Source organism: Oncorhynchus gorbuscha, linkage group LG01, assembly GCF_021184085.1.
Source record: "Oncorhynchus gorbuscha isolate QuinsamMale2020 ecotype Even-year linkage group LG01, OgorEven_v1.0, whole genome shotgun sequence".
In the NCBI taxonomy this organism is placed as follows: domain Eukaryota; kingdom Metazoa; phylum Chordata; class Actinopteri; order Salmoniformes; family Salmonidae; genus Oncorhynchus; species Oncorhynchus gorbuscha.
The window spans coordinates 104045177-104072994 of NC_060173.1; the positions used below are offsets into that span (position 1 = coordinate 104045177).

The 27818-nt window shown below is 44.7% G+C and overlaps 1 protein-coding gene across 1 annotated transcript; it reads right to left on the bottom strand.

Annotated features, from left to right (window-relative positions):
- Positions 1–26: 26 nt before the first annotated feature.
- On the bottom strand, positions 27–27818 carry LOC124048089 (tumor necrosis factor-inducible gene 6 protein-like). Its single transcript, XM_046368514.1, has 6 exons — positions 27542–27818; positions 8735–8872; positions 7296–7457; positions 826–1054; positions 539–579; positions 27–358 (listed from the first exon to the last, which is right to left on the bottom strand). Exons 1-6 carry the CDS (start codon positions 27726–27728, stop codon positions 231–233), a joined length of 885 nt encoding a protein of 294 aa, XP_046224470.1. The 5' UTR covers positions 27729–27818; the 3' UTR covers positions 27–230.

Genomic DNA, 27818 nt, shown 5'->3' on the forward strand with positions numbered 1-27818 from the left:
CAACATAAATCCAGAAAAACGCATTTCAAAAATGTTATAAATTGATTTGAATTTTAATGAGGGAAATAAGTATTTGAACCCCTCTCAATCAGAAAGATTTCTGGCTCCCAGGTGCCTTTTATACAGGTAACGAGCTGAGATTAGGAGCACTCTCTTAAAGGGAGTTCTCCTAATCTTAGCTTGTTACCTGTATAAAAGCTGATCATGCTGAAAAAATAAGTAAACATTGGTCAGGTGAAGCAACAGCTGGTGTCATTCTGGAAGTGGAGGAGAGAAGAGTTCACAGCAATGTACTCCATCTGGAAGCCTCCTGCGACTACAGAGGCATCGGACAGGAACTTTAGTGTCATCACATTCCCTGTGGGAGAGAGAAACGGAGAAAGGTGACAGGCTTATCAATGAAAACACTTATAATTGGAAATCAATAAACAATTGATGATTAAAAAAGGGTTATCAATGCCAGACATTTACTGTAGCTTTTTGATCTATAATAATAGCATTTAATATGGTAATAAAATAGGAATGTGTTTGTGCATACCTGTGCTTATGAGGTCATCTGGTAAATAATCTCCACAGTACCTGGAAATAATACATGTATTTACTTGATAGTTGATCAACATGGTCAGACAGTAGCCTATGTTATGACAGTATGTTGTGGGAAAAGACATGAGTCTTACGAGTCTATGTGAGTATCTATACATTTAGTACAATGCAACTTTCTACCATCTTGGATACGACTAACAATCCAGATAAACCATTACAATGTGAACTCAACAAACTAAAACTAAATGTAAAGGCACGTTCAATCAAAACCTAGATCCTCACCTCCCGGCGAAGCCAGTGATGTCGTCATAACTGTCATAGATCTCTAAAAAGTCTGATAGACAGGCCGTGTCCTCCTCCACATCAAATTCCAGGAAGTGCAGGCGTATCCTCTGTCCGTAGCGCACACGGATGTGCCAGTAGCAGATCTGCTCATCCTGGTACTCCTCTGGGTAACCGGGTGACTGGATGATCCTTTGCTGATCTGTCAGAGTACCTCCACACTCCTTTGCTGTGGACCAGGAGAAAGAAGGAGGAGATAGGATGAGGAAATATACTGAAGAGATAAAAGTGAACTTTATATATTAGATGAGATAGATGAATACTTTAGCGGATTAAATAAGACTTTGTGATGGGTAATGTCCATAGACAAAAGTAAAGAGAATATTCTGCACACTAGCTGTTGCTTTAGACTCTAGGGTAATGATATCATATAAGCAAAACATTTCAGCAAGAACTATCATTATGTATTACTACATCAGTGTATTACATTTGCTGTCATCATAAGTAAATGCATTATGATAAATTAAAATATGGGTATTATGTTTTGCTTATATTGTTCTCTCTGATGTGACCACTGAATGACGTTAGAAATAAAGTTAGGGGCCTCCTGAGTGGCACAGCAGTCTAAGGCACTGCATTGCCGTGTTTGAGGCGTGACTACAGATGCGGTTCCATCCCAGGCTGTGTCATAACGGCGTGACAGAGAGTCCAGTAGGGCGGCGTATTATTTGGCCCAGCGTCGTCGGGGTTAGGGGAGGGTTTGGCCCAGCGTCATCCGGGTTAGGGGAGGGTTTGGCCCAGCGTCGTCCGGGTTAGGGGAGGGTTTGGCCCAGCGTCATCCGGGTTAGGGGAGGGTTTGGCCCAGCGTCGTCCGGGTTAGGGGAGGGTTTGGCCCAGCGTCGTCCGGGTTAGGGGAGGGTTTGGCCCAGCGTCGTCCGGGTTAGGGGAGGGTTTGGCCCAGCGTCGTCCGGGTTAGGGGAAGGTTTGGCCCAGCGTCGTCGGGGTTAGGGGAGGGTTTGGCCCAGCGTCGTCCGGGTTAGGGGAGGGTTTGGCCCAGCGTTGTGCGGGTTAGGGGAGGGTTTGGCCCAGCGTCGTCCGGGTTAGGGGAGGGTTTGGCCCATGTTGTCCGGGTTAGGGGAGGGTTTGGCCCAGTGTTGTCCGGGTTAGGGGAGGGTTTGGCCCATGTTGTCCAGGTTAGGGGAGGGTTTGGCCCAGTGTCGTCCGGGTTAGGGGAGGGTTTGGCCCAGCGGTCGCCCGGGTTAGGGGAGGATTTGGCCCAGCGTCGTCCGGGTTAGGGGAGGGTTTGGCCCAGTGTCGTCCGGGTTAGGGGAGGGTTTGGCCCAGCGTCGTCTGGGTTAGGGGAGGGTTTGGCCCATGTCGTCCGGGTTAGGGGAGGGTTTGGCCCAGTGTCGTCCGGGTTAGGGGAGGGTTTGGCCGGGGGGGCTTTACTTGGCTCATCACACTCTAGCAATTGCTTGTGGTGGGCTGGGCTCCTACAGGCTGAATTCAGTCGTCAGTTGAACAGTCTTTCCTCCGACACATTGGTGCAGCTGGCTTCCGGGTTAAGGAGCGCGGTTTAAAGGGTCATGTTTCATAGGACGCATGACTCGACCTTCACCTCTACCAAGCCCGTTGGGGGTTGCAGCAATGAGACAAGATCGCAATTAGATTTCACAAAGTTGGGGAGAAAAGGGGAGGTAAAATACAAAAAATAATAATAATTAGAAAAGAGACTTTGTCTTCTGAATGAACACCAAATCAAATCAACTTTTATTTGTCACATACACATGGTTAGCAGATGTTAATGCGAGTGTAGCGAAATGCTTGTGCTTCTAGTTCCGACAATGCAGTAATAACCAACAAGTAATCTAACTAACAATTCCAAAACTGTCTTATACACAAGTGTAAGGGGATAAAGAATATGTACATAAAGATATATGAATGAGTGATAGTACAGAGCAGCATAGGCAAGATACAGTAGATGGTATCGAGCACAGTATATCCATATGAGATGAGTATGTAAACAAAGTGGCATAGTTAAAGTGGCTAGTGATACATGTATTACATAAAGATGCAGTAGATGATATAGAGTACAGTATATACGTATACATATGAGATGAATAATGTAGGGTATGTAAACATTATATTTGGTAGTATTGTTTAAAGTGGCTAGTGATATATTTACATCATTTCCCATCAATTCCCATTATTAAAGTGGCTGGAGTTGAGTCAGTGTGTTGGCAGCAGCCACTCAATGTTAATGGTTGCTGTTTAACAGTCTGATGGCCTTGAGATAGAAGATGTTTTTCAGTCTCTCGGTCCCAGCTTTGATGCACCTGTACTGACCTCGCCTTCTGGATGATAGCGGGGTGAACAGGCAGTGGCTCGGGTGGTTGTTGTCCTTGATGATCTTTATGGCCTTCCTGTAACATCGGGTGGTGTAGGTGTCCTGGAGGGCAGGAAGTTTGCCCCCGGTGATGCGTTGTGCAGACCTCACTACCCTCTGGAGAGCCTTACGGTTGTGGGCGGAGCAGTTGCCGTACCAGGCGGTGATACAGCCCGCCAGGATGCTCTCGATTGTGCATCTGTAGAAGTTTGTGAGTGCTTTTGGTGACAAGCCGAATTTCTTCAGCCTCCTGAGGTTGAAGAGGCGCTGCTGTGCCTTCTTCACGATGCTGTCTGTGTGAGTGGACCAATTCAGTTTGTCTGTGATGTGTATGCCGAGGAACTTAAAACTTACTACCCTCTCCACTACTGTTCCATCGATGTGGATAGGGAGGTGTTCCCTCTGCTGTTTCCTGAATCTCCTTAGTTTTGTTGACGTTGGGTGTGAGGTTATTTTTCTGACACCACACTCCGAGGGCCTCCTCACCTCCTCCCTGTAGTCCGTCTCGTCGTTGTTGGTAATCAAGCCTACCAGTCAAGCCTACCACTTGTGTCGTCCGCAAACTTGATGATTGAGTTGGAGGCGTGCGTGGCCACGCAGTCGTGGGTGAACAGGGAGTACAGGAGAGGGCTCAGAACACACCCTTGTGGGGCCCCAGTGTTGAGGATCAGCGGGGTGGAGATGTTGTTGCCTACCCTCACCACCTGGGGGCGGCCCATCAGGTAAGCAAATTGGAGTGGGTCTAGGGTATCAGGTAGGGTGGAGGTGATATGGTCCTTGACTAGTCTCTCAAAGCACTTCAACCGTAATTTATCAAATGTGAACCATACATCCTCAATATCACAGGGAATTAGGGAGAAAATTTGTGCCGATTTCTCAAATGACACCCTATTCCCTTTGTAGTGTACTACTTTTTGACCAGGGTCACAGGCAGTATCACTCAAGGCAGCTATCACATCCAATGAGGCAACCTCTTCCATGTTGAGTACAGGCGTCACGTGGTGCCAACTATCATGTATCATTCTCCACAATAAAAACAGGCCCCAATACAGCTGTTTTGTCATGATTAATTAAATATGTTGTAAAAGTGTTGTAAATACATCCCTAATAGTTAATGACTGAATAAATACTGAGTACGTATCACAAAAGGAGTTAGAGTTTAAAGACTTGGTTCTTACCACATTTCATTTTGGTATTATCTAGAGTCAGACCATTAAGAGTTCAGTGTATTCCTCTTTGGATTTACACCTCAACGTGTTGCTTTGACTTAATGTATTTGATTTCCGTCAGTGGCATAACGCAGTTTCACAGGGCCCCCTGATAAGTCAGAGCATGAGCCCCCCTGCAAGAAGGGGGAGGCTGTGCCACCATTGGATAGTTTAAAGACTGGATTTTTACCACATTACTGAAAGTTTTTTATATATCATATCGAGACAAATAACAGTCATTGGATATTAAGTGTTCCTTGCTGGCTTTGACCTCAAAGTGTTGCTTTGCCACTCCAATCTATAATGTACGAGGTTTACATACAATCTGGAGATGTTCGGGCCATTTGGGTTTCAGTTTGTCCCTAATAGGCTTTGCATCTTGAAGTGTTTCTTTGCTTTACACACAGACTTGTATAATTATTTGCTGACTGAGATGTCCCAGCTAACACACAACGTTCTGAGAACCAAATTTCTTAGATCTTGGTGAGAGTGTACAACCTTCCCACAACTTTCTGGGAATGGTGCAGGATAGTTGATTGGCTTTGGAAAATTCTCTGCACATTTAAGGAACTTGACAAAATAACATTATTTTCTTGGTATTTCATTACTTTAACAGAATATTTCCTACAATTTCAAACATGGTTACCTTTTTGGTAATGTTCCAGGAATGTTTCCAACTGGTTTGACATTGGGAATGTTCTCAAATAGTTCAGAGAATGTTAAGAAACAATGTTCTTCTGTGGGAATTTCAGTACTTCAGCATAATGTTTACTACAGGATTCCTCATGGTTCTATTTATAATCATGTTCTCAAATTGTTCTGAGAATTTTAAGAAAACGTTCTACTTTATTCATGTTCAGAGAAAGTTTTAAGAATTGTGTTTAAAAACATACATTCCGTTCTCAGCGTCAACAAAACTCTCTCTAGCCTCTATCTTGTTAAGTGTGTTCAGGTGTGTTGGCCACACCCACTAAATGGCCACACCGGATCTTAATGAACGCTTGTTTCCTTTGAAATGGGGTCTGTTTGAATAGACTGAAATGATCAGCTTTGTATGTGTAAAAAACATGGCACGCTAGCTCCATCCTGGTGGTGCAGTGAACTACTCCCATGAATAAAAACAGACAATTATATGTTCGAATCTCACTAAAAAAGGAATGTGTTTGCATGATTAATGCCTAAGGAAATTAAAGTCCATGTGTCCTATCTGCAAGTAGTGTTATTAAAAAGTATTGTTAAAACATGAATTGAACATTTTAAGGAAGTTATTCAAAAACCTCCAAATCAAATCACATTTTTATTTGTCCCATTCTTTGTAAACACCAGGTGTAGACACAAATGAAATGCTTACTTATTGGCCCTTCCCAACAATTCAGAGATGTATTTTATTTTTTAAATAATAAATAATAATAATAGAAAAAGATAACACGAAGAATAAATACACAATGCGTAACGATAACTTGGCTATATACAGTACACGGGATACCAATGCAGAGTCATGTGCAGGGGTATTAGGAAGATGCAGTGCCTTCAGAAAGTTATTCCACATGTTGTTGTGTTACAGCCTGAATTAAAATGGATAAAAAAATTTATGACACGTCTACACACAATACCCCATAATGACAAACTGAAAACTTTAAAAAACCAAAAACATTTTTGCAAGTGTATTGAAAATAAAACACAGAAATATCTCATTTACTTAAGTATTCACACCCCTGTGCCAAAACATGTTAGAATCACCTTTGGCAGCGGTTACAGCTGTGAATCTTTCTGGGTAAATCTCGAAGAGCCATTACAGCTGTGAATCTTTCTGGGTATGTCTCGAAGAGCCATTACAGCTGTGAGTCTTTCTGGGTAAGTCTCGAAGAGCCATTACAGCTGTGAATCTTTCTGGGTATGTCTCGAAGAGCCATTACAGCTGTGAGTCTTTCTGGGTAAGTCTCGAAGAGCCATTACAGCTGTGAATCTTTCTGGGTATGTCTCGAAGAGCCATTACAGCTGTGAGTCTTTCTGGTCTCTAAGAGCCATTAAGTCTTTCTGGGTAAGAGCCATTATAGCTGTGAATCTTTCTGGGTATGTCTCTAAGAGCCATTACAGCTGTGAGTCTTTCTGGGTAAGTCTCTAAGAGCTTTGCACACCTTGATTATAGATTTGCACGTTATACTTTTTGAAATCCTTCAAGCTCTGACAAGTTGGTTGTTGATCATTACTAGACAGCCATTTACAAGTCTTGCCATATATTTTCAAGCTGATTTAAGTCAAAACCGCAACTAGGCACTCAGGAACATTCAATGTGGTCTTGGTAAACAACTCCAGTGTATATTTGGGCTTGTGTTTAAGGTTATTGTCCTGCTCAAAGGTGAATTTGTCTCCCAGTGTCAGTTGGAAAGCAGACTGATTCAGGTTTTCAAATCAAATCCAATTTTATTGGTCACATACACATATTTAGCAGATATTATTGCGGGTGTACCGAAATGCTTGTATTCCTAGCTCCAACAGTGCAGTAGTATCTAACAATTCACAACAATACACAAATCTAAAAGTTTCCTCTTGGATTTTGCCTTTGCTTAGCTCTATTCTATTTATTTTATCCCCCCAAAAACTCCCTAGTCCTTACCAAAGACGAGCATACCCGTAACATGATGCAACCACCACCATGCTTGTAAATATGAAGAGTGGTACTCAGTGTTGTGTTGGATATGCCTCAAACATAATGCTTTGTATTCAGGACATAAAGTGAATTTCTTTGCCACATTTTTTACAGTTTTACTTTAGAATGCATGTCTTGCATATTTTGTATTCTGTACAGGTTGTCATTTAGGTTAGTATTGTGGAGTAACTACAATGCTCCCTTTTGTCATGTTTTTACTACTCACAGTTGGGGTTGTAGCAGTAGACGTCCCATCTCTCACTCTTGTTCAACCTGTACCCATAGTTGATGATGCCAACCCTGCCGAAACCACAGTTGGCACCGGCTTTGACGATAGGGTAGCCCACACGTCCTTTGTCATACCATCCAGCCGCACACACATGTAAACCTAAGACAGAGAGGCAAAAAATGAGCCTGGTAACCAATCCGAAAGATTCATGAAAGAGTGTCACTGATAAAACCATAAGAGAGCTTGGTTTATAGAGCTAGCATCCATCCCCGTCTTAGTACCACAGATAAAACACTCTAACAGAAGATCTCAAGGGAATATTGGATTATCACCAGCCATTTGGCTTGGTCTTATCCTTAAAACAAAACCAAGTCTTTGGAAATGCTATTGTCCCTGTCAAAAATGTGTTTTTGCATCTGCAATTACAAGCAGACCATTGATGTGGGGGATGTGGAAGGGGATGGTTGGTGGATGGTTGGGGTAAAGCATAATGAACTCCAATGTATCTTAAAAGCCTCCAGTCAATCAGCGGACCACAGTCGGTGAGGAAAGGCAAGAGAAATAAACCCAAGGCTCCTAGGTTGATTGGCCATAGGGCAGCTCAGCTCTAACCACAGACAGACGAGTAGTGGGTTCCAAATGCCAGATCCTGAGTTCCAGGGCCTGATTGGGCTTCAATCCGTCTGCCAGCCATGGGAACAGCATCGTTACCCAGCTAGGCAAGTGTTATCGTTCTTACAATACTTGAGAGGCCTCTGATCACAGCCGAACCAATTCCCTCCCCACCCCTTGGTCCTAACCCTTCAATGTTTGTAGAGCTGTAAAGTGCTGGGAATATGGTGGAAGGGCCACGCCCTTACACTGCGTATTTACTCTTCAGATCAGCAAACATCAAAGGGTTAGGCCCAAGGGGAAGGGATAGGGAGAGAATTGGGACCGGCTGCAGTCCCACAAAGCAACGGGTTGCAGGAGCTGTAGTTGCAAGATGTCTTTGATTGATTTCATGGGAGAAAGACAAGATAAACACAGCTCTTCCTGCCATTGCTTGACCAGTGATACTAGTGACCACATGTTTGGCTAATATAAACTGGTTAGATGTGTTCTTAGGCAAACTGTGAGGCGTCGTTAATCAACAGTGGTAATGGCATTTTGTAAACTCAGGGCTCAGGGGCCACTGATGAACTGCCAGTGCTTCGGTTGAAAGTCATTGACATTGATAGAATCTAATTGGCAACATTGTGCTGCTTGAGAGTTATGTTCCTCCAGACTCCTTCTCTGGTAGAGAGAGAGAGAGAGAGAGAGAGAGAGAGAGAGAGAGAGAGAGAGAGAGAGAGAGAGAGAGAGAGAGAGAGAGAGAGAGAGAGAGAGAGAGAGAGAGAGAGCACCACCACCAGTTTGGAGGGGATGGGGGATAGGAGAGTTATTGCATTGCAAACCTATCTGACGAGCAGCCTCCAGTTGATCGTAAGTGGCCAGTGTCCCTCCTTCGTATTTGCACACGGCCTTGGCTTCCTTATAAGTCAGCTGGTATCTCCCTTTACGCGATTCCCTGTGGTAGACTCCGGCGGCTTGCTCTGTCCAGGAAAAAACAACAACTCAAATCAAATTTTATTGGTCGTGGACACATACTTTGCAGATGTTATCGCAGGTGCATCGAAATGCTTATGTTTGCTCCAAGAGTGTAGTAATACATAACAATACAAATCAACACGCACAAATAAAGAACGAGCAATGTCAGAGTCTGGAATTTAAATATACTGTATATGTTTAGACAGTATGTGAATAGAAAATGTGTTTACATCAGTAAAAATATATAGAATGAGCCTCGACTAGAATACAGTATATACATATGAAGTGGGTAAAACCGCATGTAAACATTATTTATTTATTTATTTATTTTATTTCACCTTTATTTAACCAGGTAGGCAAGTTGAGAACAACTTCTCATTTTGTCATGCAGGTGAAAGAGGACCCAAAAGCGACTTGGCGAAAACAGAGTCTTTAATCCAGTAAAGTAAATACAATCAAAAAACACAACTTTCACTCGAAATGACGAGGACAAACTGGAGACTCGATCTTGAACAGCAGGTGAACAGCAGGTTGCCTCGGGAAGGCACTTGAACCAAACAGACTCAGACACCTGCTCACCACGCAGCATCTGAGGACAACACGACACGACAGGGCGATACACAAACACAGCACGATGAATTCTAGACAAGGAACCGACAGGGCAGAAACGAATAACAAGGAGAGAAATAGGGACTCTAATCAGGGAAAAGGATCGGGAACAGGTGTGGGAAGACTAAATGATTGATTAGGGGAATAGGAACAGCTGGGAGCAGGAACGGAACGATAGAGAGAAGAGAGAGCGGGAGAGTGAGAGAGGAAGGGGGAGAGAGAGGGATAGAAAGAGGGAAAGAACCTAATAAGACCAGCAGAGGGAAACGAATAGAAGGAGAAGAACAGGGACAAGGCATGATAATCAATGACAAAACATGACAGTACCCCCCCACTCACCGAGCGCCTCCTGGCGCACTCGAGGAGGAATCCTGGCGGCAACGGAGGAAATCATCAATGAGTGAACGGTCCAGCACGTCCCGAGACGGAACCCAACTCCTCTCCTCAGGACCGTAACCCTCCCAATCCACTAAGTATTGGTGACCCCGTCCCCGAGAACGCATGTCCATGATCTTATGTACCTTGTAAATAGGTGCGCTCTCGACAAGGACGGGAGGGGGAGGGAAGACGAACGGGAGTGCGAAGAAAGGGCTTGACACAGGAGACATGGAAGACAGGATGGACGCGACGAAGATGTCGTGGAAGAAGCAGTCGCACAGCGACAGGATTGACGACCTGGGAGACACGGAACGGACCAATGAACCGCGGAGTCAACTTACGAGAAGCTGTCGTAAGAGGAAGGTTGCGAGTGGAAAGCCACACTCTCTGGCCGCAACAATACCTTGGACTCTTAATCCTGCATTTATTGGCGGCTCTCACAGTCTGTGCCCTGTAACGGCAAAGTGCAGACCTCACCCTCCTCCAGGTGCGCTCACAACGTTGGACAAACGCTTGAGCGGAGGGAACGCTGGACTCGGCAAGCTGGGATGAGAACAGAGGAGGCTGGTAACCCAGACTACTCTGAAACGGAGATAACCTGGTAGCAGACGAAGGAAGCGAATTGTGAGCGTATTCTGCCCAGGGGAGCTGTTCTGCCCAAGACGCAGGGTTTCTGAAAGAAAGGCTGCGTAGTATGCGACCAATCGTCTGATTGGCCCTCTCTGCTTGACCGTTAGACTGGGGATGAAACCCGGAAGAGAGACTGACGGACGCACCAATCAAACGACAGAACTCCCTCCAAAACTGTGACGTGAATTGCGGGCCTCTGTCTGAAACGGCGTCTAACGGGAGGCCATGAATTCTGAATACATTCTCGATAATGATTTGTGCCGTCTCCTTAGCGGAAGGAAGTTTAGCGAGGGGAATGAAATGTGCCGCCTTAGAGAACCTATCGACAACCGTAAGAATCACAGTCTTCCCCGCAGACAAAGGCAGACCGGTAATGAAGTCTAGGGCGATGTGAGACCATGGTCGAGAAGGAATGGGGAGCGGTCTGAGACGACCGGCAGGAGGAGAGTTACCCGACTTAGTCTGCGCGCAGTCCGAACAAGCAGCCACGAAACGGCGCGTGTCACGCTCCTGAGTCGGCCACCAAAAGCGCTGGCGAATAGACGCAAGAGTGCCTCGAACACCGGGATGACCAGCTAACTTGGCAGAGTGAGCCCACTGAAGAACAGCCAGACGAGTGGAAACAGGAACGAAAAGGAGGTTACTAGGACAAGCGCGCGGCGACGCAGTGTGCGTGAGTGCTTGCTTAACCTGTCTTTCAATTCCCCAGACTGTTAACCCGACAACACGCCCATAAGGAAGAATCCCCTCGGGATCAGTAGAAGCCACAGAAGAACTAAACAGACGGGATAAGGCATCAGGCTTGGTGTTCTTGCTACCCGGACGGTAAGAAATCACAAACTCGAAACGAGCGAAAAACAACGCCCAACGAGCTTGACGGGCATTAAGTCGTTTGGCAGAACGGATGTACTCAAGGTTCTTATGGTCTGTCCAAACGACAAAAGGAACGGTCGCCCCCTCCAACCACTGTCGCCATTCGCCTAGGGCTAAGCGGATGGCGAGCAGTTCACGGTTACCCACATCATAGTTGCGCTCAGATGGCGACAGGCGATGAGAAAAATAAGCGCAAGGATGAACCTTATCGTCAGACTGGAAGCGCTGGGATAGAATGGCTCCCACGCCTACCTCTGAAGCGTCAACCTCGACAATGAATTGTCTAGTGACGTCAGGAGTAACGAGGATAGGAGCGGACGTAAAACGTTCTTTTAGAAGATCAAAAGCTCCCTGGGCGGAACCGGACCACTTAAAACACGTCTTGACAGAAGTAAGAGCTGTGAGAGGGGCAGCAACTTGACCGAAATTACGAATGAAACGCCGATAGAAATTAGCGAAACCTAAAAAAGCGCTGCAACTCGACACGTGACCTTGAACGGGCCAATCACTGACAGCTTGGACCTTAGCGGAATCCATCTGAATGCCTTCAGCGGAAATAACGGAACCGAGAAAAGTAACGGAGGAGACATGAAAAGAGCACTTCTCAGCCTTTACGTAGAGACAATTCTCTAAAAGGCGCTGTAGAACACGTCGAACGTGCTGAACATGAATCTCGAGTGACGGAGAAAAAATCAGGATATCGTCAAGATAGACAAAAACAAAGATGTTCAGCATGTCTCTCAGAACATCATTAACTAATGCCTGAAAAACAGCTGGCGCATTGGCGAGACCAAACGGCAGAACCCGGTACTCAAAATGCCCTAACGGAGTGTTAAACGCCGTTTTCCACTCGTCCCCCTCTCTGATGCGCACGAGATGGTAAGCGTTACGAAGGTCCAACTTAGTAAAGCACCTGGCTCCCTGCAGATTCTCGAAGGCTGATGACATAAGGGGAAGCGGATAACGATTCTTAACCGTTATGTCATTCAGCCCTCGATAATCCACGCAGGGGCGCAGAGTACCGTCCTTCTTCTTAACAAAAAGAACCCCGCCCGGCCGGAGAGGAAGAAGGCACTATGGTACCGGCGTCAAGAGACACAGACAAATAATCCTCGAGAGCCTTACGTTCGGGAGCCGACAGAGAGTATAGTCTACCCCGAGGAGGAGTGGTCCCCGGAAGGAGATCAATACTACAATCATACGACCGGTGAGGAGGAAGGGAGTTGGCTCGGGACCGACTGAAGACCGTGCGCAGATCATGATATTCCTCCGGCACTCCTGTCAAATCGCCAGGTTCCTCCTGAGAAGTAGGGACAGAAGAAACGGGAGGGATGGCAGACATTAAACACTTCACATGACAAGAAACGTTCCAGGATAGGATAGAATTACTAGACCAATTAATAGAAGGATTATGACATACTAGCCAGGGATGACCCAAAACAACAGGTGTAAACGGTGAACGAAAAATCAAAAAAGAAATAGTCTCACTGTGGTTACCAGATACTGTGAGGGTTAAAGGTAGTGTCTCAAATCTGATACTGGGAAGATGACTACCATCTAAGGCGAACATGGGCGTAGGCTTCTCTAACTCTCTGAAAGGAATGTCATGTTTCCGAACCCATGCTTCGTCCATGAAACAACCCTCAGCCCCAGAGTCTATCAAGGCACTACATGTAGCACCCGAACCGGTCCAGCGTAGATGGACCGACAAAGTAGTACAGGATTTTGATGGAGAGACTTGAGTAGTTGCGCTCACCTGTAGCCCTCCGCTTACTGATGAGCTCTGGCTTTTACTGGACATGAATTAACAAAATGTCCAGCAACTCCGCAATAGAGGCACAGGCGGTTGGTGATCCTCCGTTCCCTCTCCTTAGTCGAGATGCGAATCCCTCCCAGCTGCATGGGCTCAGTCTCTGAGCCAGAGGAGGGAGATGGTTGCGATGCGGAGCAGGGAAACACCGTTGATGCGAGCTCTCTTCCACGAGCCCGGTGACGAAGATCTACCCGTCGTTCTATGCGGATGGCGAGAGCAATCAAAGAGTCCACATCTGAAGGAACCTCCCGGGAGAGAATCTCATCCTTAACCACTGCGTGAGTCCCTCCAGAAAACGAGCGAGCAGCGCCGGCTCGTTCCACTCACTAGAGGCAGCAAGAGTGCGAAACTCAATAGAATAATCCGTTATGGACCGTTCACCTTGGCATAGGGAAGCCAGGGCCCTAGAAGCCTCCCTACCAAAAACTGAACGGTCAAAAACCCGAATCATCTCCTCTTTAAAGTTCTGGTACTTGTTAGAGCAATCAGCCCTTGCCTCCCAGATAGCTGTGCCCCATTCTCGAGCCCGGCCAGTAAGGAGTGAAATGACGTAAGCAACCCGAGCTCTCTCTCTAGAGTATGTGTTGGGTTGGTGAGAGAACACAATCTCACACTGCGTGAGAAAGGAGCGGCACTCAGTGGGCTGCCCGGAGTAGCAAGGTGGGTTATTAACCCTAGGTTCTGGAGGCTCGGCAGGCCAGGAAGTAACAGGTGGCACGAGACGAAGACTCTGGAACTGTCCAGAGAGGTCGGAAACCTGAGCGGCCAGGTTCTCCACGGCATGGCGAGCAGCAGACAATTCCTGCTCGTGTCTGCCGAGCATGGCTCCTTGGATCTCGACGGCAGTGTAACGAGCGTCTGAAGTCGCTGGGTCCATTCCTTGGTCGGTTCCTTCTGTCATGCAGGTGAAAGAGGACCCAAAAGCGACTTGGCGAAAACAGAGTCTTTAATCCAGTAAAGTAAATACAATCAAAAAACACAACTTTCACTCGAAATGACGAGGACAAACTGGAGACTCGATCTTGAACAGCAGGTGAACAGCAGGTTGCCTCGGGAAGGCACTTGAACCAAACAGACTCAGACACCTGCTCACCACGCAGCATCTGAGGACAACACGACACGACAGGGCGATACACAAACACAGCACGATGAATTCTAGACAAGGAACCGACAGGGCAGAAACGAATAACAAGGAGAGAAATAGGGACTCTAATCAGGGAAAAGGATCGGGAACAGGTGTGGGAAGACTAAATGATTGATTAGGAACAGCTGGGAGCAGGAACGGAACGATAGAGAGAAGAGAGAGCGGGAGAGTGAGAGAGGAAGGGGGAGAGAGAGGGATAGAAAGAGGGAAAGAACCTAATAAGACCAGCAGAGGGAAACGAATAGAAGGAGAAGAACAGGGACAAGGCATGATAATCAATGACAAAACATGACACATTTACAATTGCGACCTGGCCAAGATGAAGCAAAGCAGTTCGACAGATACAACGACACAGAGTTACACATGGAGTAAAACAAACATACAGTCAATAATACAGTATAAACAAGTCTATATACAATGTGAGCAAATGAGGTGAGAAGGGAGGTAAAGGCAAAAAGGCCATGGTGGCAAAGTAAATACAATATAGCAAAGTAAAACACTGGAATGGTAGTTTTGCAATGGAAGAATGTGCAAAGTAGAAATAAAAATAATGGGGTGCAAAGGAGCAAAATAAATAAATAAATAAAATACAGTTGGGAAAGAGGTAGTTGTTTGGGCTAAATTATAGGTGGGCTATGTACAGGTGCAGTAATCTGTAAGATGCTCTGACAGTTGGTGCTTAAAGCTAGTGAGGGAGATAAGTGTTTCCAGTTTCAGAGATTTTTGTAGTTCGTTCCAGTCATTGGCAGCAGAGAACTGGAAGGAGAGGCGGCCAAAGAAAGAATTGGTTTTGGGGGTGACTAGAGAGATATACCTGCTGGAGCGTGTGCTACAGGTGGGAGATGCTATGGTGACCAGCGAGCTGAGATAAGGGGGGACTTTACCTAGCAGGGTCTTGTAGATGACATGGAGCCAGTGGGTTTGGCGACGAGTATGAAGCGAGGGCCAGCCAACGAGAGCGTACAGGTCGCAATCGTGGGTAGTATATGGGGCTTTGGTGACAAAACAGATTGCACTGTGATAGACTGCATCCAATTTGTTGAGTAGGGTATTGGAGGCTATTTTGTAAATGACATCGCCAAAGTCGAGGATTGGTAGGATGGTCAGTTTCACAAGGGTATGTTTGGCAGTATGAGTGAAGGATGCTTTGTTGCGAAATAGGAAGCCAATTCTAGATTTAATTTTGGATTGGAGATGTTTGATATGGGTCTGGAAGGAGAGTTTATAGTCTAACCAGACACCTAAGTATTTGTAGTTGTCCACGTATTCTAAGTCAGAGCCGTCCAGAGTAGTGATGTTGGACAGGCGGGTAGGTGCAGGTAGCGATCGGTTGAAGAGCATGCATTTAGTTTGACTTGTATTTAAGAGTAATTGGAGGCCACGGAAGGAGAGTTGTATGGCATTGAAGCTTGCCTGGAGGGTTGTTAACACAGTGTCCAAAGAAGGGCCGGAAGTATACAGAATGGTGTCGTCTGCGTAGAGGTGGATCAGAAAATCACCAGCAGCAAGAGCGACCTCATTGATGTATACAGAGAAGAGAGTCGGTCCAAGAATTGAACCCTTGTGGCACCCCCATAGAGACTGCCAGAGGTCCGGACAGCAGACCCTCCGATTTGACACACTGAACTCTATCAGAGAAGTAGTTGGTGAACCAGGCGAGGCAATCATTTTAGAAACCAAGGCTGTCGAGTCTGCCGATGAGGATGTGGTGATTGACAGAGTCGAAAGCCTTGGCCAGATCAATGAATACGGCTGCACAGTAATGTTTCTTATCGATGGCGGTTAAGATATCGTTTAGGACCTTGAGCGTGGCTGAGGTGTACCCATGACCAGCTCTGAAACCAGATTGCATAGCAGAGAAGGTATGGTGAGATTCAAAATGGTCGGAAATCTGTTTGTTGACTTGGCTTTCGAAGACCTTAGAAAAGGCATGGTAGGATAGATATAGGTCTGTAGCAGTTTGGGTCAAGAGTGTCCCCCCCTTTGAAGAGGGGGATGACCGCAGCTGCTTTCCAATCTTTGGGAATCTCAGACGACACGAAAGAGAGGTTGAACAGGCTAGTAATAGGGGTGGCAACAATTTCGGCAGATAATTTTAGAAAGAAAGGGTCCAGATTGTCTAGCCCGGCTGATTTGTAGGGGTCCAGATTTTTCAGCTCTTTCAGAACATCAGCTGAATGGATTTGGGAGAAGGAGAAATGGGGAAGGCTTGGGCGAGTTGCTGTTGGGGCTGCAGTGCTGTTGACCGGGGTAGGAGTGGCCAGGTGGAAAGCATGGCCAGCCGTAGAAAAATGCTTATTGAAATTCTCAATTATGGTGGATTTATCAGTGGTGACAGTGTTTCCTATCTTCAGTGCAGTGGGCAGCTGGGAGGAGGTGTTCTTATTCTCCATGGACTTTACAGTGTCCCAGAACTTTTTGAGTTAGTGTTGCAGGAAGCAAATTTCTGCTTGAAAAAGCTAGCCTTGGCTTTTCTAACTGTGTATAACGGTTTCTAGCTTCCCTGAACAGCTGCATATCACGGCGGCTGTTCGATGCTAATGCAGAACGCCATAGGATGTTTTTGTGTTGGTTAAGGGCAGTCAGGTCTGGGGAGAACCAAGGGCTATATCTGTTCCTGGTTCTAAATTTCTTGAATGGGGCATGTTTATTTAAGATGGTTAGGAAGGCAGTTAAAAAAATATCCAGGCATCCTCTACTGACGGGATGAGATCAATATCCTTCCAGGATACCCCAGCCAGGTCGATTAGAAAGGCCTACTCGCTGAAGTGTTTCAGGGAGCATTTTACAGTGATGAGTGGAGGTCGTTTGACCGCTGACCCATTACGGATGCAGGCAATGAGGGAGTGATCGCTGAGATCTTGGTTGAAGACAGCAGAGGTGTATTTAGAGGGGAAGTTGGTTAGGATGATATCTATGAGGGTGCCCGTGTTTAAGGCTTTGGGGGGGTTCCCTGGTAGGTTCATTGATAATTTGTGTGGGATTGAGGGCATCAAGTTTAGGTTGTAGGATGGCTGGGGTGTTAAGCATGTTCCAGTTTAGGTCGCCTAGCAGCACGAGCTCTGAAGATAGATGGGGGGCAATCAGTTCACATATGGTGTCCAGAGCACAGCTGGGGGCAGAGGGTGGTCTATAGCAGGCGGCAACGGTGAGAGACTTGTTTTTAGAGAGGTGGATTATTAAAGTGACCAATGTTCAAAGACTATGAACATAGGGCAGTAGTCTCTAGGTGCAGGGTAGAGCCCCAGGTGGTAGATGGCTAGTAACAGTGACTAAGGTTCAGGGCAGGGTACTGGGCAGAGAATGGCTAGTGATGACTACTTAACAGTCTGATGGTCTGGAGATAGAAGCTGTTTTTCCAGTCTCTCGGTCCCAGCTTTGATGCACCTGTACGGTCTCCGCCTTGTAGACGGTCGCGGGGTGAACAGGCCGTGGCTCGGGTGGCTGAGGTCTTTGATGATATTATTGACCTTCCTGTGACACTGGGTGCTGTAGATGTCCTGGAGGGCAAGCAGTGTGCCCCTGTTGATGCATTGGGCTGACCGCACCACCCTCTGGAGAGCCCTGCGGTTGCGGATGGTGCAATTGTCATACCAGGTGGTGATACAGCCTGACAGGATGCTCTAAATAGTGCATTTGTAGAAGTTTGTGGGGGTCTTAGGGAACAAGCGAAATGTCTTCAGCCTCCTTGCACCTTCTTCACCACACTGTCTGTGTGGGTGGACCATATCATGTTGTAAGTGATGTTCACCCGAGGAACTTGAAGATTTTCACCCTCTCTACTCCCCGTCAATGTGGATGGGAGCGTGCTCTCTCTGCGGTCTTCTGGAGTCCACGATCAGCTACTTCATTTTGATGACGTTAAGGGAGAGGTTATTTTCCTGGCACCACTCCTCCAGAATCCTTACCTCCTCCTTGTAGGCTGTCTCGTCGTTGTTAGTAATCAGGCCTACTATTGTTGTATCATCTGCAAACTTGATGATTGAGTTGGAGACGTGTGTGACTACGCAGTCATGGGTGAACAGGGAGTATAGCAGGGGACTGAGTACCCACCCTTGAGGGGCCCAAGTGTTGAGGATCAGCGTAGCGGAGGTGTTATTGCCTACCTTCACCATCTGGGTTGGCCCATTAGGAAGTCCAGGACCCAGTTGCACAGGGCAGGGTTCAGACACAGGGCCCCAAGTTTAGCGATGATCTTGGAGGACACTATGGAGTTGAAGACTGAGCTCTAGTTGATGAACAGCATCCTTACATAGGTATTCCTCTTGTCCAGACACGATAGGGAAGTGTGCAGTGCAATGGTGATCTGTTGGGCCGATATGGGTCTCGGGTAAGGTGTAGGGAATATGTTCCGTAACTAGCCTCTCAAAGCACTTCATGATGACAGAAGTGAGTACTACGGGGAGGTAGTCATTTTATTGGATGACTGCCATTCATATTCCATTCAGCCAGCTCAACGTAACATTGATAGATTTAGGCTTCTACATGATACTAAAATGTTCCCTATACCCATCATTAGGTTGCTACAACCTAGCCTATAAGTTTACAATGTAGGTGCACAGGTCGCACACTCTTGCCTGCATCTTTTTCAACAGAACACTCATATAATCACTAACCGCTACACACAGCCTACATTGTTGTAGCCATATTAACTAGCTAATGTCATAGTCAACATAGATACTAGAACTAATGCTACACCCCCAATAATATCTGATAAATATGTGTATGTGACCAATACAATTAGATTTGATTTGATAGTAAACCCACTTAAATCATGCAGTACAGTGTAAGGTCAGCAAGCAGTTTGGCAGTTACACCGGCGGGTCCCGGTGTCAATAGATTAATGAAGCAAAAGCTTATCTTGACTTGGAAGAGTTCCAGTGTTGGACAGTCATAGCCATATCTGCTTGAGCTGGGTGTTTGATTCGGCCAAACTAGCTAGCTGCATTCACTAGCTAAGTGAAAGTGGAAAAAAACAATACAGCAAATTATAGATATCTCTCCCTCTCTCTCTCTTGCTTCTCCTTTTTTAAATAAATTAATTTGTTCAAAACTGTTCAACTATTGTTGTTCTCTCTCAAGTTAACTACTCACCACATTTTATGCATGGCATTGCTAGCTAGCTGAAGCTTATGCTTTCAGTACTAGATTAATTATCTGATCCTTTGATTGGATGGACAACATGTCAGTTCATGATGCAAGAGCTCTGATCGGTTGGACGACGTCCTACAGAAGTTGTCATAATTATTGAGTAAGTCTATGGAAGGGGGTGAGAACCATGAGCCTCTTAGGTTTTGTATTGAAGGCAATGTACCCAGAGGAAGACAGAAACTAGCTGTCCTCCAGCTTCACCATGGTGCTACCCTACAGAGTGCTATTGAGGCTACTGTAGATCTTCATTGTGTTTTAATCAATTATTTGACTACATGTGAATACATTTAGTATATCTAAAAAGGATAACTTCATGTTAATGTTTCACTATTTTTTATTTCCCCTCCTCTGAGGAGCCTCCACTGCTGTAAACACTCCAGCCAGCTGGTCTGCACATGCTCTGTGGACACGGCTTGCGATGCCGTCTGGGCCGGCAGCCATGTGAGGGTTAACACACTTAAATGGCCAATGAGAACGAGAGTTCACAGTCATCGTGAGCGGCGGTGGCCTGATTCGAAATGGCTGAAGGTGTTTTTCTTGTCAGTCAACACTGCCATCACCATCAAAGCACTACAGTGAGACACAACTACAACAATACATATCCAGGCAACAGGAAACAAGCAGAAAATATTATGTTTTACAAGATTGGAGGCATCTTTCTCAGGGAGCTAGAGCAAGCAAAGTGGCTTCAGTCTAAGAAGTTCAAAGCGGAAGGAAAGAAACATGAAACACACACGGTGGATGGGCCAAAATCTTTCAACTCTAACATGTTGTGGCTGGATAGAAACCCTTAGGACAGAAGCTTAGTGTTTGTAATCTCCCTGTTGGAAGTGGCCATTCCCTATGGGGAGTCCTCCTTTGAGGCTGTTTTGATATCACGCATGCATGACCTTGTAGGACTTGGAGAGCACTCCAAATTAGTTACGAACTAATGTTTTCACCTACTAGTCAAACCAACCCTCCAAGGTGCCTTGTGAGGTGGGGCCTCATTCTCATTATAAGCCCAGAGTGTGGTGTAACTCACTATTAGCAGAACCAAATTATATAGAAGGTTTGGGTTACATGACACATTACTGTAAACATGCAGTTACGTTTGTGTGTTCCAGATGGGTGTAGGTCTGGTGGGCAAGTCGAGCTCTATAACTCTTATCTGAAGAAGCCTTTACAACATATTCCATTATAATGGGTTGGGGCACTATAACATTATTAGAAAATAAACACACTGGTCTATAAACTGAGTGTTTCAAGGCCAGATGTTATAGCAGTCTCTGTGTTACACAAGAAATGTCTTCAAACTGATATAACACTCTGTCCTTGTTCTTTCATTGCTACAGTGGTGTAAAGTACTTCAGTAAAAATACTTTAAAGTACTACTTAATTAAGTAGTTGTTTCAGGTATCTGTACTTTACTATTTATAATTTTTACTTATTTTACTTCACTACATTCCTAAAGAAAAGAATGTACTTTTAACTCCAAACACTTTCCCTGACACCCAAAAGTACTCGTTACATTTGCAATGCTTAGCAGGACAAGAAAGTGGTCCAATTCACTCACTTATCAATAGAACATCTCTGGTCATTCTCACTGCCACTGATCTGGAGGACTCACTAAACACAAATGCTTTGATTGTAAATGTCTGAGTGTTGTAGTGTGCCTCTAGCTATCTGTAAATGATGTCTGAGTGTTGTAGTGTGCCTCTAGCTATCTGTAAATGATGTCTGAGTGTTGTAGTGTGCCTCTAGCTATCTGTAAAGGATGTCTGAGTGTTGTAGTGTGCCTCTAGCTATCTGTAAATGATGTCTGAGTGTTGTAGTGTGCCTCTAGCTATCTGTAAATAATGTCTGAGTGTTGTAGTGTGCCACTAGCTATCTGTAAAGGATGTCTGAGTGTTGTAGTGTGCCTCTAGCTATCTGTAAATAATGTCTGAGTGTTGTAGTGTGCCACTAGCTATCTGTAAATAATGTCTGAGTGTTGTAGTGTGCCTCTAGCTATCTGTAAAGGATGTCTGAGTGTTGTAGTGTGCCACTAGCTATCTGTAAAGGATGTCTGAGTGTTGTAGTGTGCCTCTAGCTATCTGTAAATAATGTCTGAGTGTTGTAGTGTGCCACTAGCTATCTGTAAATGATGTATGAGTGTTGTAGTGTGCCACTAGCTATCTGTAAAGGATGTCTGAGTGTTGTAGTGTGCCTCTAGCTATCTGTAAAGGATGTCTGAGTGTTGTAGTGTGCCACTAGCTATCTGTAAAGGATGTCTGAGTGTTGTAGTCTGCCTCTAGCTATCTGTAAAGGATGTCTGAGTGTTGTAGTGTGCCTCTAGCTATCTGTAAAGGATGTCTGAGTGTTGTAGTGTGCCACTAGCTATCTGTAAATGATGTCTGAGTGTTGTAGTGTGCCTCTAGCTATCTGTAAATAATGTCTGAGTGTTGTAGTGTGCCTCTAGCTATCTGTAAATGATGTCTGAGTGTTGTAGTGTGCCTCTAGCTATCTGTAAATAATGTCTGAGTGTTGTAGTGTGCCTCTAGCTATCTGTAAAGGATGTCTGAGTGTTGTAGTGTGCCACTAGCTATCTGTAAAGGATGTCTGAGTGTTGTAGTGTGCCACTAGCTATCTGTAAAGGATGTCTGAGTGTTGTAGTGTGCCACTAGCTATCTGTAAAGGATGTCTGAGTGTTGTAGTGTGCCTCTAGCTATCTGTAAAGGATGTCTGAGTGTTGTAGTGTGCCACTAGCTATCTGTAAATGATGTCTGAGTGTTGTAGTGTGCCTCTAGCTATCTGTAAATAATGTCTGAGTGTTGTAGTGTGCCTCTAGCTATCTGTAAATGATGTCTGAGTGTTGTAGTGTGCCTCTAGCTATCTGTAAATAATGTCTGAGTGTTGTAGTGTGCCTCTAGCTATCTGTAAATGATGTCTGAGTGTTGTAGTGTGCCACTAGCTATCTGTAAAGGATGTCTGAGTGTTGTAGTGTGCCTCTAGCTATCTGTAAATGATGTCTGAGTGTTGTAGTGTGCCACTAGCTATCTGTAAATAATGTCTGAGTGTTGTAGTGTGCCTCTAGCTATCTGTAAAGGATGTCTGAGTGTTGTAGTGTGCCACTAGCTATCTGTAAAGGATGTCTGAGTGTTGTAGTGTGCCACTAGCTATCTGTAAAGGATGTCTGAGTGTTGTAGTGTGCCACTAGCTATCTGTAAAGGATGTCTGAGTGTTGTAGTGTGCCACTAGCTATCTGTAAATAATGTCTGAGTGTTGTAGTGTGCCTCTAGCTATCTGTAAAGGATGTCTGAGTGTTGTAGTGTGCCACTAGCTATCTGTAAAGGATGTCTGAGTGTTGTAGTGTGCCACTAGCTATCTGTAAAGGATGTCTGAGTGTTGTAGTGTGCCACTAGCTATCTGTAAAGGATGTCTGAGTGTTGTAGTGTGCCACTAGCTATCTGTAAAGGATGTCTGAGTGTTGTAGTGTGCCACTAGCTATCTGTAAATAATGTCTGAGTGTTGTAGTGTGCCTCTAGCTATCTGTAAAGGATGTCTGAGTGTTGTAGTGTGCCACTAGCTATCTGTAAAGGATGTCTGAGTGTTGTAGTGTGCCACTAGCTATCTGTAAAGGATGTCTGAGTGTTGTAGTGTGCCTCTAGCTATCTGTAAATAATGTCTGAGTGTTGTAGTGTGCCTCTAGCTATCTGTAAATAATGTCTGAGTGTTGTAGTGTGCCTCTAGCTATCTGTAAATGATGTCTGAGTGTTGTAGTGTGCCACTAGCTATCTGTAAAGGATGTCTGAGTGTTGTAGGTGTGCCACTAGCTATCTGTAAAGGATGTCTGAGTGTTGTAGTGTGCCACTAGCTATCTGTAAAGGATGTCTGAGTGTTGTAGTGTGCCACTAGCTATCTGTAAAGGATGTCTGAGTGTTGTAGTGTGCCACTAGCTATCTGTAAATAATGTCTGAGTGTTGTAGTGTGCCTCTAGCTATCTGTAAATAATGTCTGAGTGTTGTAGTGTGCCACTAGCTATCTGTAAAGGATGTCTGAGTGTTGTAGTGTGCCTCTAGCTATCTGTAAATAATGTCTGAGTGTTGTAGTGTGCCACTAGCTATCTGTAAATAATGTCTGAGTGTTGTAGTGTGCCTCTAGCTATCTGTAAAGGATGTCTGAGTGTTGTAGTGTGCCACTAGCTATCTGTAAAGGATGTCTGAGTGTTGTAGTGTGCCTCTAGCTATCTGTAAATAATGTCTGAGTGTTGTAGTGTGCCACTAGCTATCTGTAAAGGATGTATGAGTGTTGTAGTGTGCCACTAGCTATCTGTAAAGGATGTCTGAGTGTTGTAGTGTGCCTCTAGCTATCTGTAAAGGATGTCTGAGTGTTGTAGTGTGCCACTAGCTATCTGTAAAGGATGTCTGAGTGTTGTAGTGTGCCTCTAGCTATCTGTAAAGGATGTCTGAGTGTTGTAGTGTGCCTCTAGCTATCTGTAAAGGATGTCTGAGTGTTGTAGTGTGCCACTAGCTATCTGTAAATGATGTCTGAGTGTTGTAGTGTGCCTCTAGCTATCTGTAAATAATGTCTGAGTGTTGTAGTGTGCCTCTAGCTATCTGTAAATGATGTCTGAGTGTTGTAGTGTGCCTCTAGCTATCTGTAAATAATGTCTGAGTGTTGTAGTGTGCCTCTAGCTATCTGTAAAGGATGTCTGAGTGTTGTAGTGTGCCACTAGCTATCTGTAAAGGATGTCTGAGTGTTGTAGTGTGCCACTAGCTATCTGTAAAGGATGTCTGAGTGTTGTAGTGTGCCACTAGCTATCTGTAAAGGATGTCTGAGTGTTGTAGTGTGCCTCTAGCTATCTGTAAAGGATGTCTGAGTGTTGTAGTGTGCCACTAGCTATCTGTAAATGATGTCTGAGTGTTGTAGTGTGCCTCTAGCTATCTGTAAATAATGTCTGAGTGTTGTAGTGTGCCTCTAGCTATCTGTAAATGATGTCTGAGTGTTGTAGTGTGCCTCTAGCTATCTGTAAATAATGTCTGAGTGTTGTAGTGTGCCTCTAGCTATCTGTAAATGATGTCTGAGTGTTGTAGTGTGCCACTAGCTATCTGTAAAGGATGTCTGAGTGTTGTAGTGTGCCTCTAGCTATCTGTAAATGATGTCTGAGTGTTGTAGTGTGCCACTAGCTATCTGTAAATAATGTCTGAGTGTTGTAGTGTGCCTCTAGCTATCTGTAAAGGATGTCTGAGTGTTGTAGTGTGCCACTAGCTATCTGTAAAGGATGTCTGAGTGTTGTAGTGTGCCACTAGCTATCTGTAAATAATGTCTGAGTGTTGTAGTGTGCCTCTAGCTATCTGTAAAGGATGTCTGAGTGTTGTAGTGTGCCACTAGCTATCTGTAAAGGATGTCTGAGTGTTGTAGTGTGCCACTAGCTATCTGTAAAGGATGTCTGAGTGTTGTAGTGTGCCTCTAGCTATCTGTAAATAATGTCTGAGTGTTGTAGTGTGCCTCTAGCTATCTGTAAATAATGTCTGAGTGTTGTAGTGTGCCTCTAGCTATCTGTAAATGATGTCTGAGTGTTGTAGTGTGCCACTAGCTATCTGTAAAGGATGTCTGAGTGTTGTAGTGTGCCACTAGCTATCTGTAAAGGATGTCTGAGTGTTGTAGTGTGCCACTAGCTATCTGTAAAGGATGTCTGAGTGTTGTAGTGTGCCACTAGCTATCTGTAAAGGATGTCTGAGTGTTGTAGTGTGCCACTAGCTATCTGTAAATAATGTCTGAGTGTTGTAGTGTGCCTCTAGCTATCTGTAAAGGATGTCTGAGTGTTGTAGTGTGCCTCTAGCTATCTGTAAATAATGTCTGAGTGTTGTAGTGTGCCACTAGCTATCTGTAAAGGATGTCTGAGTGTTGTAGTGTGCCACTAGCTATCTGTAAATAATGTCTGAGTGTTGTAGTGTGCCTCTAGCTATCTGTAAAGGATGTCTGAGTGTTGTAGTGTGCCACTAGCTATCTGTAAAGGATGTCTGAGTGTTGTAGTGTGCCTCTAGCTATCTGTAAATAATGTCTGAGTGTTGTAGTGTGCCTCTAGCTATCTGTAAAGGATGTCTGAGTGTTGTAGTGTGCCACTAGCTATCTGTAAAGGATGTCTGAGTGTTGTAGTGTGCCTCTAGCTATCTGTAAATAATGTCTGAGTGTTGTAGTGTGCCTCTAGCTATCTGTAAAGGATGTCTGAGTGTTGTAGTGTGCCACTAGCTATCTGTAAAGGATGTCTGAGTGTTGTAGTGTGCCACTAGCTATCTGTAAAGGATGTCTGAGTGTTGTAGTGTGCCTCTAGCTATCTGTAAATGATGTCTGAGTGTTGTAGTGTGCCTCTAGCTATCTGTAAAGGATGTCTGAGTGTTGTAGTGTGCCACTAGCTATCTGTAAAGGATGTCTGAGTGTTGTAGTGTGCCACTAGCTATCTGTAAATGTCTGATGTCTGCTATCTGTGGATGTCTGAGTGTTGTAGTGTGCCTCTAGCTATCTGTAAATAATGTCTGAGTGTTGTAGTGTGCCACTAGCTATCTGTAAAGGATGTCTGAGTGTTGTAGTGTGCCACTAGCTATCTTTAAAGGATGTCTGAGTGTTGTAGTGTGCCTCTAGCTATCTGTAAATAATGTCTGAGTGTTGTAGTGTGCCTCTAGCTATCTGTAAAGGATGTCTGAGTGTTGTAGTGTGCCACTAGCTATCTGTAAAGGATGTCTGAGTGTTGTAGTGTGCCTCTAGCTATCTGTAAATAATGTCTGAGTGTTGTAGTGTGCCTCTAGCTATCTGTAAAGGATGTCTGAGTGTTGTAGTGTGCCACTAGCTATCTGTAAAGGATGTCTGAGTGTTGTAGTGTGCCACTAGCTATCTGTAAAGGATGTCTGAGTGTTGTAGTGTGCCTCTAGCTATCTGTAAAGGATGTCTGAGTGTTGTAGTGTGCCACTAGCTATCTGTAAAGGATGTCTGAGTGTTGTAGTGTGCCACTAGCTATCTGTAAAGGATGTCTGAGTGTTGTAGTGTGCCACTAGCTATCTGTAAAGGATGTCTGAGTGTTGTAGTGTGCCCCTGGCTATCTGAAAATAAAAATATATATTAAAAAATAACATATTGCCATCTGATTTTCTTATTATAAGTAATTTGAAATGATTCATTTTACTTTTGATACTTAAGTATATTTTTTGCAATTAGATAAGTTTCAAAAATCTAAGTATATTTAAAACCAAATGCTTTTAGACTTTTACTCAAGTAGTATTTTTCTGGTTGACTTTTACTTGAGTCATTTTCTACATACATACGTTTACTCAAGTATGACATTTTGGTACATTTTTCACCACTGCAATGCTATTCCCTAAACTGAACACTGAAATCATGTTCTGAAGTTTGCACAGCTTTTTTGTTCATGTGTGTTTCTTGTCCCTCAGACAAAATGAAGTTGTGTGTTTCTTGTCCCTCAGACAAAATGAAGTAGTGTGTTTCTTGTCCCTCAGACAAAATGAAGTAGTGTGTTTGCAAGTCAACCTCATACAGTGTTCAGTCATAAACATGCCAGTGTCCAACTCTACCCCTTACCTGAACACACATCACAGTGCTATGTGCCATTTAATAACGTTACAGAACTGTAAAGATTATGTAGGCAAAGTGTTATCAGGGAAAATGCTAAATGTTTACAACTTTGTCAATAGCCTATGTTGTGTAGGATTGTGAGAGTATGTTGAAGATAAAGAGCTGTTAGAAAAGTGAACATCAAATAATAATTTTTGGACATATGGGAACGATAATTAGACTAAATAAGGATTTTTAAAAATTCCGTTTTGGACACATCAAAGGGAAACCGCGCCTCTTATGTCTTTGTCCAAGCGACCCAACTTTTTGAAAGATCCAATGTGGTATAGTGGTGCTAAATATTACAACTGAACATTCCACAATCATCTTCTAAAATACAAACACAGAAAACTTTCAGGAGAACGTCCTAAAGAATGCCAATGTTTGCAATTGTTGGCATGCATAAAAGTTACTTCCGAAATGAATCCCTTGTTGAAAAGCAACCTAATGATTTAAGGCTCCCAAAGTTACAAAGAAAGTGCGATTTACCCAGCCATATGGAGTTATGAAATATTCCATTTCTGAAGCCCCAGGCTTGCGCTTCCTTCAAGAAGAACCCAATGGCCCAGATGACAGCGAAGACTCGCATCCTCCTCCTTGTACAAATCAGAGCTGTGCGCTGCGCTATGATGTCCTCTGGCCAGCTGCTACCGTTCGCGCTGTGCTCGCTGCTCATCTGACAACTGGCATTTAAAATGTTAGAGCCAATTTATGCTTGATCCGAAATGTGGTCAGAGGCGCCGTGTGGATGGTGTGACGCAATTGC

Bases quoted from the DNA above. Each gene is read 5' to 3' on its own strand.
- LOC124048089 (XM_046368514.1), bottom strand. From the start codon at position 27,728: ATGAGCAGCGAGCACAGCGCGAACGGTAGCAGCTGGCCAGAGGACATC. The intron at 1,055-7,295 runs GTGAGTAGTAAA...CCTGGTCCACAG, and splicing joins CTACTGCTACAACCCCAACT to CAAAGGAGTGTGGAGGTACT. The intron at 580-825 runs GTGAGGATCTAG...TATTATTTCCAG, and splicing joins ATCACTGGCTTCGCCGGGAG to GTACTGTGGAGATTATTTAC.